The sequence below is a fragment of the Schistocerca nitens genome, chromosome 4, assembly GCF_023898315.1.
Source record: "Schistocerca nitens isolate TAMUIC-IGC-003100 chromosome 4, iqSchNite1.1, whole genome shotgun sequence".
Taxonomy (NCBI): domain Eukaryota; kingdom Metazoa; phylum Arthropoda; class Insecta; order Orthoptera; family Acrididae; genus Schistocerca; species Schistocerca nitens.
Genome location: NC_064617.1, coordinates 910,647,766 through 910,664,322, shown reverse-complemented (window position 1 = coordinate 910,664,322; position 16,557 = coordinate 910,647,766). Strand labels below are relative to the sequence as shown.

Here is a 16,557-nt window from a genome sequence, read left to right as displayed (position 1 = left end):
CTCTCCCGAGGCCATCAGTAGTTCTAGTGGAATGTTGTCTACACCCGGGGCCTTGTTTCGACTCAGGTCTTTCAGTGCTCTGTCAAACTCTTCACGCAGTATCTTATCTCCCATTTCGTCTTCATCTACATCCTCTTCCATTTCCATAATATTGTCCTCAAGTACATCTCCCTTGTATAAACCCTCTATATACTCCTTCCACCTTTCTACCTTCCCTTCTTTGCTTAGAACTGGGTTTCCATCTGAGCTCTTGATATTCATACAAGCGGTTCTCTTCTCTCCAAAGGTCTCTTTAATTTTCCTGTAGGCAGTATCTATCTTACCCCTAGTGAGACAAGCCTCTACATCCTTACATTTGTCCTCTAGCCATCCCTGCTTAGCCATTTTGCACTTCCTGTCGATCTCATTTTTGAGACGTTTGTATTCCTTTTTGCCTGCTTCATTTACTGCATTTTGATATTTTCTCCTTTCTAAGAATTTTAATTTGATTGGCTGCAAAGTAAATTTTAATGTGATGGCTTTAGTGGGAAAATTGCCGGTCACTCACGGATGACAAATTTTTCAACAAATGCCTAATCTTTTCAACTTTCTAGTGTGCCATGTGTAGTATCTAGTGAAATATATATTAATAATAAAATTTAAAAAAATAATTAATTGTCCGAACGACTGTGACAACATTGAAAAATAAAGTCAAGAAAGATACACGAAAACAGTGGTTCAAAGTCGTGGCAATATCAGTGGATCTCGATGAATGGCAAACGATCATCGTGTCACCTAAAGATAGGAGCAGACTTAAAGATCATCAGCGTGTCCCCCGACAGAGGTGGCACGGTGGTTAGTTACCAAACCGTTCTTGCGTTCCGGAGAGTCATTGTTCAAATCATCGTCCGGCCATCCGGAAATAGGTTTTTCTGGATTTTCTTAAATAGCTTAAAAAAACTAAAGTAAACTCCGTCCGATCAGGCCTTCGAAGGCCCAACGGTACCGACCGGCCGCCGTGTCAGCCTCAGCTCACAAGCTTCGCTGGATGCCGATATGCAGGGGCATGTGGTCTGCACACCGCTCTTCCGGCCGTATGTCAGTTTATGAGATCGGAGCCGCTACTTCTCAGTCAAGCAGCTCCTGAGTTTGCCTCAGAAGGGATGAGTGCACCCCGCTTGCCAACAGCACTTGGCCGACCGGATGGTCACTCATCCAAGTGGTATCCCAGACCGACAGCGCTTAACTTCGGTGATCTGACGGGAACCGGGGTTACCATTGCGGCAAGGGCGTCCGCAAAACAAAATCAGTATGGCCGGAAGCGGGTTTGAGTCGTCATCCTTCCAAATGCGAGTCCATTATGCTAACCACTGTGCCACCTCGCTCGGTTAAATCGCAAATGCCCGGATGGTTCCTTTGGAAGAACACGGCAGACTGCATTTTTCATTTTTCTCTAATCAGAGCTTGTGCTCCTCTCTGATGACTTGGTTGTCCAGCACCTCCCGCCGGGGGATCGAGTCCTCCCTCGGGCATGGGTGTGTGTGTTGTTCATAGCATAAGTTAGTTTAAGTAGTGTGTAAGTCTAGGGACCGATGACCTCGGCAATTTGGTCCCATAGGAATTCAGACACATTTGAACATTTGAACTTCGTTGTCGATGGGATGTTAAACACTGATCTTCCTTCCTCCCTGTTTTGAGCCTGCCAGGAAAGGAAGTGTTGGATGGCCAACTAAGAGGCGTAATAGTGTTTCTTTACTGGAAAAAAATTAATTGTTTAACTCGCCAGCCTTATTTCAAATCCAAAGTTCGCTAGCTGAATAGGTAAAGGTCGGCCGGTGTGGCTGAGCGGTTCTAGGCGCTTCAATCTGGAACTGTGCGACCACTACGGTCGCAGGTTCGAATCCTGCCTCGGGCATGGATATGTGTGATGTCCTTAGGTTAGTTAGGTTGAAGTAGTTGTAAGTTCTAGGGGACTGATGACCACAGATGTTAAGTCCCATAGTGCTCAGAGCCATTTGAACCATTTGAATAGGTAAAGGCATTTGCATCCTCTACTGTAACTTTGAAAGGTGGCTTTCATTTGTGACGTTCATTTCGCAGATTATTCTGCATGTTTGAAGTAAATAAACCCATATAATGGTTAATTAGACTTATTAGGTGGATTAGAAAGAGATATACGTGATGATTAAACACATGTTTGAAATAATACTGGCTTTGGTAATGATAATACACTCCTGGAAATTGAAATAAGAACACCGTGAATTCATTGTCCCAGGAAGGGGAAACTTTATTGACACATTCCTGGGGTCAGATACATCACATGATCACACTGACAGAACCACAGGCACATAGACACAGGCAACAGAGCATGCACAATGTCGGCACTAGTACAGTGTATATCCACCTTTCGCAGCAATGCAGGCTGCTATTCTCCCATGGAGACGATCGTAGAGATGCTGGATGTAGTCCTGTGGAACGGCTTGCCATGCCATTTCCACCTGGCGCCTCAGTTGGACCAGCGTTCGTGCTGGACGTGCAGACCGCGTGAGACGACGCTTCATCCAGTCCCAAACATGCTCAATGGGGGACAGATCCGGAGATCTTGCTGGCCAGGGTAGTTGACTTACACCTTCTAGAGCACGTTGGGTGGCACGGGATACATGCGGACGTGCATTGTCCTGTTGGAACAGCAAGTTCCCTTGCCGGTCTAGGAATGGTAGAACGATGGGTTCGATGACGGTTTGGATGTACCGTGCACTATTCAGTGTCCACTCGACGATCACCAGTGGTGTACGGCCAGTGTAGGAGATCGCTCCCCACACCATGATGCCGGGTGTTGGCCCTGTGTGCCTCGGTCGTATGCAGTCCTGATTGTGGCGCTCACCTGCACGGCGCCAAACACGCATACGACCATCATTGGCACCAAGGCAGAAGCGACTCTCATCGCTGAAGACGACACGTCTCCATTCGTCCCTCCATTCACGCCTGTCGCGACACCACTGGAGGCGGGCTGCACGATGTTGGGGCGTGAGCGGAAGACGGCCTAACGGTGTGCGGGACCGTAGCCCAGCTTCATGGAGACGGTTGCGAATGGTCCTCGCCGATACCCCAGGAGCAACAGTGTCCCTAATTTGCTGGGAAGTGGCGGTGCGGTCCCCTACGGCACTGCGTAGGATCCTACGGTCTTGGCGTGCATCCGTGCGTCGCTGCGGTCCGGTCCCAGGTCGATGGGCACGTGCACCTTCCGCCGACCACTGGCGACAACATCGATGTACTGTGGAGACCTCACGCCCCACGTGTTGAGCAATTCGGCGGTACGTCCACCCGGCCTCCCGCATGCCCACTATACGCCCTCGCTCGAAGTCCGTCAACTGCACATACGGTTCACGTCCACGCTGTCGCGGCATGCTACCAGTGTTAAAGACTGCGATGGAGCTTCGTATGCCACGGCAAACTGGCTGACACTGACGGCGGCGGTGCACAAATGCTGCGCAGCTAGCGCCATTCGACGGCCACCACCGCGGTTCCTGGTGTGTCCGCTGTGCCGTGCGTGTGATCATTGCTTGTACAGCCCTCTCGCAGTGTCCGGAGCAAGTATGGTGGGTCTGACACACCGGTGTCAATGTGTTCTTTTTTCCATTTCCAGGAGTGTATTTAGTTGCATGCTGTAGGTGTAAGCAAAGTAAATTTGCCAGTGGAGGCGAGGAGTGGACGGGCGCAGCCGGGGAGGTGAAGGCCGGCGAGCGCCGGAAGAGCATTGTGCAGGGGCCGGGGGTCCCTGGGGATGGGGCCACTGACCTGCAAGCATCTAAAGGAAGGCCGCCGGGTGCCAGGTGAGAGAGAGAGAGGGGAAATGTCGAGCAGACAGAGAGCGTCCAACGTAGGTGCTGGCGCCGCCCGGTCGCGCGCTGTTTTAGCGGCAAATGGGCTGAGCTCTGATTGGTCAGTTCATAAGAAAGTGCGGGAAACGCTGGGGGTCAACGCCCGCTGTTTGAACAGAGAAATTTTTGGATAGGTGGAGAAATTGTATCACTCCGCGAGGGAGATGTGGGAGACCTTTGCAGCGTCGGGATTGGCTGATTGGAGTTTGGCGGCAAGATTGTCGCAAGAGCATCGTGCAGAGCGAGGGAGGTAGGAGAGCGTCCTGTGCCGTGAAAGCGGACAGTCGCAAAGTTCGGTAGCTCTGAGATAGGGACTTAGATTCTGAATACTGTGCTGTGTATGATCTAGAGTCTCCAGCTACAGTAGGACATCAGCGTCCACGATAGGCATTGCACTGACTACTAGTATAATTGCAGTTGATTCCGCCTTATAGGCTGGCAGTCACCATTGAACGTAGTCAACCAGTGCACAGAGGTATCATACTGGTATTGCACGTTAGTACAAGACACACTGGGCTGCACCTTAAAGCCAGTCTTGAAAGCGTTGTATACCATTTAGAGGAAATATAGTGCTTGTGATATTAGCAGTTTCTGAGTAGTTAGTTTATTCTGCTCAAGATATTTGAGAGACTTATCTTAATTCAGCTGCAGTCGTCGCCCCAGCAGTATCGACGGAGCCAGCACGCTGGTAGACGGTATTGTAAAACTTGCAGCAGTGGCAGTAAAGTTCAGAAATAGTTGTTGGATCGTGTTTTTGCCATCCACTGAGCATCCGTGCAGTTTTGCTTACGATTCGTTATTGGTTATTTGTTGTTTGGTTTGTTTCTTGGTGGTGGTGTCCAAAGTACGTATTATTTCAGACACAAAAGAGATTATAGGAACTCAGTCAGATTGCATTTACCATTTGCTTATCCAGGGGCATAATTAAATCTAACTTCGCAACAACTTAACATTAAGAGCTGAGAGCCAATCTTACCAGTGTAGTATATCTACGAATAGCGTACAATTTGTTTAATTTGTTTTCATTCATGATTTGTTCAATATGATATAATTTCTATCGTGGGATAATTTACAATAAATACAACTTATTTACAATATCGCTTTTGATTCAGTAGTAAGTGGTAGTTAACCGTCACTGTCACATTAATATAATTTCTTCAATATCGGCCACTACCCCAATGTGAAGTCCTCCAACTTTCACAATGTTGATACATAATGACTCATTATTACAGTTACAGAGGTTTTCGTTGCCTTTGTCTTCAGTGCTGGTTTCAGCTTTGCTTGGATCACTGATCATACTAAATAATTTAGAGATCCGCTTCAGTTGTACTAATTATTTATTCAAACCACGACCGGTTTCGGAATTTTAAAATCCGATCTTCAGGTGTATGAAATTATTGTATTTGGTAACAAATAACATGCGGTTGGGCCAGCCAGTGCTGGAACTCCAGTCATTGCATGCTGGCGGAACCTGAGTCGTAGTTGGTGTTTCTTCCGTGCAGCTGCTCGACGGTGGACAGTTTCCGCCAGCATGCAGTGATTCGACCTCTTACACTGACTGGCCCGACCGCATGTTATGCGTTACCAAATACAATAATTGCATACACCTGAAGATTGGATTTTAAAATTCTGAAACCGGTCATGGTTTGAATAAATATTTAGTATAACTGAAGCAGATCCCTATAAATTAATGATCACGTCTCTCAGTTGCGGAAGTCCTACATACCAAATCTTGTACTGATCATACTGTTAATGTAATTTAACTACTTTTTCTAAATCTCAGTAACATTCATCTAAAATCTGATTACTCACGTTCTATGTCATACAACGTGTATTAAAATAGCCAGTAACTTCAGTTAAATGTATCTCTTGATATGTTCTTGAATTGCTATGGCCAATGTACCGTATTACTGTCCCAATCCTTTCTTATTATGGGGCTGTCGTTCTTGAATTTCTGCCTTGAGCTCTAGTTTCATAGAAATTTCAGTTATCTGATTCCTATTGGAAATATCAAAATCTTCCTTTATACACTCCTGGAAATGGAAAAAAGAACACATTGACACCGGTGTGTCAGACCCACCATACTTGCTCCGGACACTGCGAGAGGGCTGTACAAGCAATGATCACACGCACGGCACAGCGGACACACCAGGAACCGCGGTGTTGGCCGTCGAATGGCGCTAGCTGCGCAGCATTTGTGCACCGCCGCCGTCAGTGTCAGCCAGTTTGCCGTGGCATACGGAGCTCCATCGCAGTCTTTAACACTGGTAGCATGCCGCGACAGCGTGGACGTGAACCGTATGTGCAATTGACGGACTTTGAGCGAGGGCGTATAGTGGGCATGCGGGAGGCCGGGTGGACGTACCGCCGAATTGCTCAACACGTGGGGCGTGAGGTCTCCACAGTACATCGATGTTGTCGCCAGTGGTCGGCGGAAGGTGCACGTGCCCGTCGACCTGGGACCGGACCGCAGCGACGCACGGATGCACGCCAAGACCGTAGGATCCTACGCAGTGCCGTAGGGGACCGCACCGTCACTTCCCAGCAAATTAGGGACACTGTTGCTCCTGGGGTATCGGCGAGGACCATTCGCAACCGTCTCCATGAAGCTGGGCTACGGTCCCGCACACCGTTAGGCCGTCTTCCGCTCACGCCCCAACATCGTGCAGCCCGCCTCCAGTGGTGTCGCGACAGGCGTGAATGGAGGGACGAATGGAGACGTGTCGTCTTCAGCGATGAGAGTCGCTTCTGCCTTGGTGCCAATGATGGTCGTATGCGTGTTTGGCGCCGTGCAGGTGAGCGCCACAATCAGGACTGCATACGACCGAGGCACACAGGGCCAACACCCGGCATCATGGTGTGGGGAGCGATCTCCTACACTGGCCGTACACCACTGGTGATCGTCGAGGGGACACTGAATAGTGCACGGTACATCCAAACCGTCATCGAACCCATCGTTCTACCATTCCTAGACCGGCAAGGGAACTTGCTGTTCCAACAGGACAATGCACGTCCGCATGTATCCCGTGCCACCCAATGTGCTCTAGAAGGTGTAAGTCAACTACCCTGGCCAGCAAGATCTCCGGATCTGTCCCCCATTGAGCATGTTTGGGACTGGATGAAGCGTCGTCTCACGCGGTCTGCACGTCCAGCACGAACGCTGGTCCAACTGAGGCGCCAGGTGGAAATGGCATGGCAAGCCGTTCCACAGGACTACATCCAGCATCTCTACGATCGTCTCCATGGGAGAATAGCAGCCTGCATTGCTGCGAAAGGTGGATATACACTGTACTAGTGCCGACATTGTGCATGCTCTGTTGCCTGTGTCTATGTGCCTGTGGTTCTGTCAGTGTGATCATGTGATGTATCTGACCCCAGGAATGTGTCAATAAAGTTTCCCCTTCCTGGGACAATGAATTCACGGTGTTCTTATTTCAATTTCCAGGAGTGTAGATACAGAGGCAATAGCTCTTTCTCTTGTCTTCTAACTGAAGAAACGTTCTCTACCGTTAATTTTTCCCCGCAAAACACAATAAGGGCATCTATTGAAGGAGGGTGACAGCTGTCCACTTTCGTACTACCCAGCTCAACAGAGTGAATGAAACACTTTACCTTAAAAAGTGTATGCAGTTTTTTTAATCTGCCGCTAGAAAATATGGAAATCTGTGTGACATATGGAAAGACATACAAAGAAGATTTTGCTGTTAGAAAAGTGGATACAAGGAACTACAATTTCACGTTTTCTCATAAAGAAAAATTAAAATATAAATGCACGTTTACCGTACCGAGATTCAACACGATAATCGATATCCACATATTCGAAAGAATGCTTCCAAAGTATGCTACAGTAAGACTGATTCATTGTTATTAAGGATACATTGTTTAATTTTCAGTTAAGAACAGTTGTCGAAGACGTGACAAGAAGTTTCTGCATCAGTGAAGAACTTCTCGCATCCATTGCCTCGCCACTTAGAGACTATGATCTGTACGTGGGATTCTGACACACACTGACATAGACACCGATTACAGTTGCGTCACTTTAGTTATTTGTATGCTGGCATATACGTCATCTATGGCATAAAGTCGGGTATCCTTCTTGGGGTTGCGAGTTTTTATAAATGTTAGACAATTTCAAAATTACTTATACACTCCTGGAAATGGAAAAAAGAACACATTGACACCGGTGTGTCAGACCCACCATACTTGCTCCGGACACTGCGAGAGGGCTGTACAAGCAATGATCACACGCACGGCACAGCGGACACACCAGGAACCGCGGTGTTGGCCGTCGAATGGCGCTAGCTGTGCAGCATTTGTGCACCGCCGCCGTCAGTGTCAGCCAGTTTGCCGTGGCATACGGAGCTCCATCGCAGTCTTTAACACTGGTAGCATGCCGTGACAGCGTGGACGTGAACCGTATGTGTAGTTGACGGACTTTGAGCGAGGGCGTATAGTGGGCATGCGGGAGGCCGGGTGGACGTACCGCCGAATTGCTCAACACGTGGGGCGTGAGGTCTCCACAGTACATCGATGTTGTCGCCAGTGGTCGGCGGAAGGTGCACGTGTCCGTCGACCTGGGACCGGACCGCAGCGACGCACGGATGCACGCTAGACCGTAGGATCCTACGCACTGCCGTAGGGGACCGCACCGCCACTTCCCAGCAAATTAGGGACACTGTTGCTCCTGGGGTATCGGCGAGGACCATTCGCAACCGTCTCCATGAAGCTGGGCTACGGTCCCGCACACCGTTAGGCCGTCTTCCGCTCACGCTCCAACATCGTGCAGCCCGCCTCCAGTGGTGTCGCGACAGGCGTGAATGGAGGGACGAATGGAGACGTGTCGTCTTCAGCGATGAGAGTCGCTTCTGCCTTGGTGCCAATCATGGTCGTATGCGTGTTTGGCGCCGTGCAGGTGAGCGCCACAATCAGGACTGCATACGACCGAGGCACACAGGGCCAACACCCGGCATCATGGTGTGGGGAGCGATCTCCTACACTGGCCGTACACCACTGGTGATCGTCGAGGGGACACTGAATAGTGCACGGTACATCCAAACCGTCATCGAACCCATCGTTCTACCATTCCTAGACCGGCAAGGGAACTTGCTGTTCCAACAGGACAATGCACGTCCGCATGTATCCCGTGCCACCCAACGTGCTCTAGAAGGTGTAAGTCAACTACCCTGGCCAGCAAGATCTCCGGATCTGTCCCCCATTGAGCATGTTTGGGACTGGATGAAGCGTCGTCTCACGCGGTCTGCACGTCCAGCACGAACGCTGGTCCAACTGAGGCGCCAGGTGGAAATGGCATGGCAAGCCGTTCCACAGGACTACATCCAGCATCTCTACGATCGTCTCCATGGGAGAATAGCAGCCTGCATTGCTGCGAAAGGTGTATATACACTGTACTAGTGCCGACATTGTGCATGCTCTGTTGCCTGTGTCTATGTGCCTGTGGTTGTGTCAGTGTGATCATGTGATGTATCTGACCCCAGGAATGTGTCAATAAAGTTTCCCCTTCCTGGGACAATGAATTCACGGTGTTCTTATTTCAATTTCCAGGAGTGTATTTCATAGCTTCGTTAAAGGGAATGTGTTCTGCACGTCATAACATTTTCAGTGCAGCTGAGTTTAGAATAAGGAACATTTCGTAGCGATGGTTGCTGCAGCTACTTAATTTTGGATAGCTGATTCTTGGAAAAGAAGAGAATCATTGAAATCGGTTAGGCTATCTTCCGGTGGAGTGTAGCCATGTATGGAAGTGAAACGTGGACGATAAATAGTCTGGACAAGAAGAGAATAGAAGCTTTCGAGATGTGGTGCTACAGAAAAATGCTGAAGATTAGGTGGGTAGCTCACATAACTAATGAGGAGGTATTGAATAGAATTGGGGAGAAGAGGAGTTTGTGGCACGACATGACCAGAAGAAGGGATCGGTTGGTAGGACACGTTCTGAGGCATCGAGGGATCAGCAATTTAGTATTGGAGGGCAGCGTGGAGGGTAAGAATCGTAGAGGGATGTAACGCCGGAAATGCATATCTTCCTATTTCCATCTATTGTACTATAATTTTTTTTCCTTATTTTGTTACCTGAAGATATGACGTTTCTGTGTCTTTGTATATTGCAATTGTTTTACTATTTGTATATACATGCATTTATGTCGATGTATAATTTGTTTGTTTTGTAAATACTATTTGTATTTTTACGCTGGGTCTTGCCTAGGGAAAACTATGCTATCGAACGAATACATCGATAGGTCGTGTGGAGAACCAAAGTGTTTAGGATCTTTGGTAGTGTGAACTCGGCCGCGTGGAGCGCGGGCAGAGAGTCTGACTGGAGGAGGGCAGTGGGGCAGGGTGTTGTGTGACGCTCCCGCGAGTTGCCGCGCTTTCGGAGTTTGGCAGCATGTGATTGCGCTCGACTTGCTATGATAGTTTCTGACACGGTGTCGCGGACGGGAAGCATTAGCTGGCGCACATCAAGAGCCCGTTTCGCCTGGTGACAGTGTCGAGAAGAAGGCGCGCCAACATCCAGCTTCTGCAACAGCGACGGCCGACAATGAGTGACTGTCGCCACCTCCTCGATCGACGGCTTCAAACCTTCAATCAACCAACAAGGAAGACTGGAAGCACGTAAAGTTTTAGAACTGTTTGGCAGACCTCAGCTTTTCAAACTGTTCCATTTTCATAACTAAAATTACAGCAACTTAGCATGAACATTTGTTGCTCTTTGTCCCAATTGCATTACCAAACAAGGTCCCTTCCTTTTCCGGAATGAACCCGAGTGTCGTTGAAATTCAAACGCCAGCATTAAAGTAATATGATTCCATTTCACTGTGTTAATTTCAAAGTTCAGTTAAAGTATTCATAGCTGGCTACAATATTCAGATTACACAAGCACAAATTAAGAGTGCGAGTTTTGTTACCGTATTTTAGCTTACCTGTGACTGCAGCTCAGCTTGGTACGTACTAAATTTTACTATTGTTAATTGTCCGGAATCATTTAATTCAAGTTCAAAGTTAAATCTCTTATTTCTAAATTGCGTAAATTCAAGTAGCTTTTGAAATGATTGTTGAGGTAGCCCAAGACTAACCTTATTTTACTGAATTTCGTAGTGCTTCAGAAACAAATCTCATTATTAATTTCAGTCACTAAATAAACTTTCAATTTTCCGGTTTTATTAATTCTTTTGCTAAATTAAGTCAGAGTGTAGCGAAATTTATTACTTCTGACAAACTTTCAGTTTTCACACAACACGTGTCAACCTTCAGTTGCCACGCTTTTAGTGCTAATTATATGTGCAATAACCTTTCTTTTTCAGTTACTATAGTAATTGTCCATAGGACTGGCGACCGTAATTTTCCCCAAATCTCAAATATCTAATTAACGCCAATTAATTGTTAACGTGACGACCGCACATTTACTTTCTTTATTAATTTTACCCTTTTCTCAAAATTAATTTCCACAAATTTCATTTGCATTTTTCCTTTCATTTAGATGTAACCCTTTCCTCCCTCTTTACCGACAGATTAACTTCGGTGACGATTGCGTTTTCCCAAATTTCCATTAGGTACACGCGGTTTAATTTTTCACTGTCATTAAGGTCGATAAGTGAGGGGGAGGTTACAGGGAGACCAAGAGATGAATACACTAAGCAGATTCAGAAGGACGTAGGTTGCAGTAGGTACTGGAGATGAAGAAGCTTGCACAGGATAGAGTAGTACGGAGAGCTGCATCAAAGCAGTCTCTGGACTGAAGACCATAACAACAACAATCTTCCAACATACCTTCACGATGGCGTCGAGTACTGGAAGCTGGGCAAAGTCTGCAGTGGTGACTGGCCTCAAGTAGTCACCTCCGGTCCCGAAGACATCGTCCAGCTCCCGCTGTGCACGTTCTTGCCACTCTGGGTGCAGCCCGAGAAGAGTCATCATGTAGCCCATTGTGTCCGCAGTTGTCTCCGTACCGGTCGAAGAAAGTGTGATTGCCTGCGGGGGAAAGAACAGAGCCCATTTGTTCTGCCAGTCGCATATGAAAGTGCTACTTGGCGTGCAATACTGCTAAGTCAGATAAATGTTCGTCGCTCTAATATAATCATCAATACCACCCAGAATGTGTTGTAAATGTCAGAATGGTATTGTTACTGTCAGATTCAATTTGTACAAAAACCAGATGGTAGTTATAAGAGTCGAGGGGCATGAAAGGGAAGCAGTGGTTGGGAAGGGAGCGAGACAGGGTTGTAGCCTCTCCCCGATGTTCTTCAATCTGTGTATTGAGCAAGCAGTAAAGGAAACAAAAGAAAAATTTGGAGTACGAATTAAAATCCATGGACAAGAAATAAAAACTTTGAGGTTCGCCGATGACATTGTAATTCTGTCAGAGACAGCAAAGGACTTGGAAGAGTAGTTGAACCGAATGGACAGTGTCTTGATAGGAGGATATATGATGAACATTAACAAAAGGAAGACGAGGATAATGGAATGTAGTCGAATTAAATCAGGTGATGAGGGAATTAGATTAGGAAATGAGACATTTAAAGTAGTAACGGAGTGTTGCCATTTGGGGAGCAAAATCTTTAATGATGGTCGAAGTAGAGAGGATATAAAATGTAGACTGGCAATGGCAAGGAAAGCGTTTCTGAAGAAGAGAAATTTGTTAACATAGAGTATAGATTTAAGTGTCAGGAAGTCGTTTCTGAAAGTATTTGTATGGAGTGTAGCCATGTATGGAAGTGAAACGTGGACGACAAATAGTTTGGACAAGATGAGAATAGAAGCTTTGGAAATGTGGTGCTACAGAAGAATGCTGAAGATTAGATGGATAGATCACATAACTAATGAGGAGGTGTTGAATAGAATTGGAGAGAAGAGAAATTTTTGGCAAAACTTGACAAGAAGAAGGGACCGGTTGGTAGGATATGTTCTGAGGCATCAAGGGATCACAAATTTCGCATTGGAGAGCAGTGTGGAGGTTAAAAATCGCAGAGGGAGACCAAGAGATGAATACACTAAACAGATTCAGAAGGATGTAGGTTGCAGTAGGTACTGGGAGATGAAGAAGCTTGCACAGGATAGAGTAGCATGGAGACCTGCATCAAACCACTCTCTGAACTGAAGACCACAACAACAAACAACTGTCAGATTAAAGCGCCGAAATTGTTACTGCAGACCAGCATAACAATAAAGTCTGCGAACAGAAATTTTTTTATAGAAAGTAATCTACAAGCTTGTCACAACACGATCTTGGTAATTTAATGTTACTTCCATAACGATGACCGTTCTGGACTGAGGCCTTTTCACGTGGAAATTATTTTAAAAATAAATTTCATCGGTATAGCTAACGTCGGCTAAGGCAATGCAACCACTGAAATATCGTTTCTGTTTACTAATCTAGTTTTCGAACTTCATAATTTTACTGTATTCTGTAATGTACAATGCGATTGTTCGCTAAGATATTATTGTCGTTTTGAAAAACGCTATGAGTGAAAAATGGATGACAATCATTACTTTCAATTTTAGAATTATTTGTTACTGTAAAACCAGTGACTGTCGATTTGTTAAATAAAAGAAGAAGAAAAAATTATTTTTCAGTCACATCGTTCTCCAAAACAACAATTACTTCATATTCAACATTTTTAAGAGCAAGAATGGTCCTCATATTTAATGAAAGGAGAAAACTAATTATTTTGAACACTCTTTGATTTACGATTTTCAAGATAAATCAGCGAATGACAATGACAGCTGAACACCAAAGGATTATTACATTTGCCAGATGCCTAGTCGGTTCAGTACAAGTCTTGTGAACATGACCTGATGAACTTTTCATAAATGTGGGGATTGGAGACAATTGGCCTACACTAGTAATTCTCCAGCATGCACCCACCTCTGTTTCTTCTTAAAATCAATGCCTACTATGGAAGAGCAGACAGCGACAACAAGCGATTTTCTATCAGCCTCTAAAGATTGTAACGAGAAAATTAATTGCCCTTGCCTTCATTTCACTGTTTTCAGTATTATCAGTTTGCCGCTTAATCAGTATAGAGCCATCCAGTGAAACCAAACGGGAAGCACCAGTGATTGTTTTTTCCTTAATTTCATCGATTAGAGTCGTACTATCACTTACCGAATACTTGTTGTCATAGATGGAAGTTTTTAGAAATTTGGTCGAGCAGTCTAATTATCTTATAGGCTGGACTGTTTCTACAGTTCACTATTTGGACGAACTGGTTGTTGATCCTTACGTATCTTCAGATATGCTCTTAATTCAGGTGATGTTGGGTTCATAATAATACATATTCTCTTTTCGACGTCTTTTAGCGGGTAATTCACGCGTTTAATAATATTTTTTAGTTTCTCTTGGAAGTTTGGTGTTAAGTCCTTTAGTCATTTTCGACAAAAAGCTAATATATTTGCAGTGTACTGCTCCACCTTTAATATTACGACTGTATTACGTTTCTCTGCTCTTTGGCAATAGTCTTCCTTTCATTAAGCTTCTTATTTATGGAACTGACGATTAATTGGTCAACTGTAGTCTTTTGAGTATTATTGTTTTGCTTTGTTCAGTTCAGTCTTTACTACTTTCAGCATCTTATGACTGACGTGACCGATTTCATTATTATTTAATTTGTCAGCTTTAGTTGTCATTTTAGAGAGAGCAATTATTTTCTTCATGATGTTTGCCTTAAATGGCAGCTCAGTATTAAGCTTTAGTCCTCTATTTAACTTTAAATACTTCTTCGTTATCAAATATAATGTCAGTTTTGTTAATCATCCATAGAGGAAAATTGACTGATGAGGGGACCTGTTGTTGCTTCTTCCTATCTTTGTTGCTATTAACTGTTTATAAATTAAGATCACAGCTGAAGATAAGTAAGGATCACCAACCAGTTCGTCCAATAGTGACCTGTACCAACAAGCACAGAGTATAACTACACTGCTCAGCCAAATTCCTAAAAAATTTAAGTCTATGAAAATAACTATTCTTTACATCACAGGTAACTGTGATCGACCTGACGCTTGCTGTTTAGTTTCACTGGACATTAATCTATGTCCAGTGTTAAAGTTAATGAAATGACAGTGAAAAACAAAAGAAATTTACTTAAGTACAGTAAAATTTCAAGACAAGAGACCATCGAATTCACTGAACTTTTACAGTTGTTTACAAGTTTTCACCATTTCAGTATCACTCGTAAGTTTTATGTTCAAACCAATGGTTTAGCCAAGAGGTCCAGCGTTTCACGTACCATTGCTGACATTTTTATGGTGACATAGGAGACAAGGTTTCAAAGTATTACCAAGCCATTATGGATAAAATTGTTTGTTATAAACGATACACAGACCATACTTTGTTGTTTGTTGACGTTCCAATGAAGCCATTGATACAATAGTAAAAATGTTCAACGTCGCGCATAGAAAAATTGTGTTTACTTTACAGCACGAAACCGACAGCAGGTTACTATTCCTCTATTTGAACATTAAAAAGCAGGAAATAAGCATACATTTACGGTTTATAGAAAACCGACGACAGCTGATGCTGCCACTCCTAATGATTCACGCCATGGCTTTAAAGTCTAGCGCACAGGGCAGTCAATATTCTAATCAGCAGGAAGGATCGAGAATTGGAAATAAACATCATTAAGAAGTTAGTGGTCATGAACGGTTACAAAGTAGACATTACCGATACATTGCTGCGTAAAGGTAATAAGCACAGAAAGAACTAACTACACTCCTGGAAATGGAAAAAAGAACACATTGACACCGGTGTGTCAGACCCACCATACTTGCTCCGGACACTGCGAGAGGGCTGTACAAGCAATGATCACACGCACGGCACAGCGGACACACCAGGAACCGCGGTGTTGGCCGTCGAATGGCGCTAGCTGCGCAGCATTTGTGCACCGCCGCCGTCAGTGTCAGCCAGTTTGCCGTGGCATACGGAGCTCCATCGCAGTCTTTAACACTGGTAGCATGCCGCGACAGCGTGGACGTGAACCGTATGTGCAGTTGACGGACTTTGAGCGGGGGCGTATAGTGGGCATGCGGGAGGCCGGGTGGACGTACCGCCGAATTGCTCAACACGTGGGGCGTGAGGTCTCCACAGTACATCGATGTTGTCGCCAGTGGTCGGCGGAAGGTGCACGTGCCCGTCGACCTGGGACCGGACCGCAGCGACGCACGGATGCACGCCAAGACCGTAGGATCCTACGCAGTGCCGTAGGGGACCGCACCGCCACTTCGCAGCAAATTAGGGACACTGTTGCTCCTGGGGTATCGGCGAGGACCATTCGCAACCGTCTCCATGAAGCTGGGCTACGGTCCCGCACACCGTTAGGCCGTCTTCCGCTCACGCCCCAACATCGTGCAGCCACCTCCAGTGGTGTCGCGACAGGCGTGAATGGAGGGACGAATGGAGACGTGTCGTCTTCAGCGATGAGAGTCGCTTCTGCCTTGGTGCCAATGATGGTCGTATGCGTGTTTGGCGCCGTGCAGGTGAGCGCCACAATCAGGACTGCATACGACCGAGGCACACAGGGCCAACACCCGGCATCATGGTGTGGGGAGCGATCTCCTACACTGGCCGTACACCACCGGTGATCGTCGAGGGGACACTGAATAGTGCACGGTACATCCGTCATCGAACCCATCGTTCTACCATTCCTAGACCGGCAAGGGAACTTGCTGTTCCAACAGGACAATG

General features: G+C 46.0%; 1 protein-coding gene across 1 annotated transcript in view; it reads right to left on the bottom strand.

Moving 5' to 3' along the window:
* LOC126252076 (probable cytochrome P450 4aa1) overlaps nucleotides 1-16,557 on the bottom strand; it is a 386,802-nt gene that overhangs the window by 42,673 nt on the left and 327,572 nt on the right. The window contains exon 5 of the mRNA XM_049952928.1: nucleotides 11,649-11,849. Within this exon, the coding sequence (XP_049808885.1) occupies nucleotides 11,649-11,849 (201 nt within the window). The remainder of the gene's footprint in view (nucleotides 1-11,648; nucleotides 11,850-16,557) is intronic.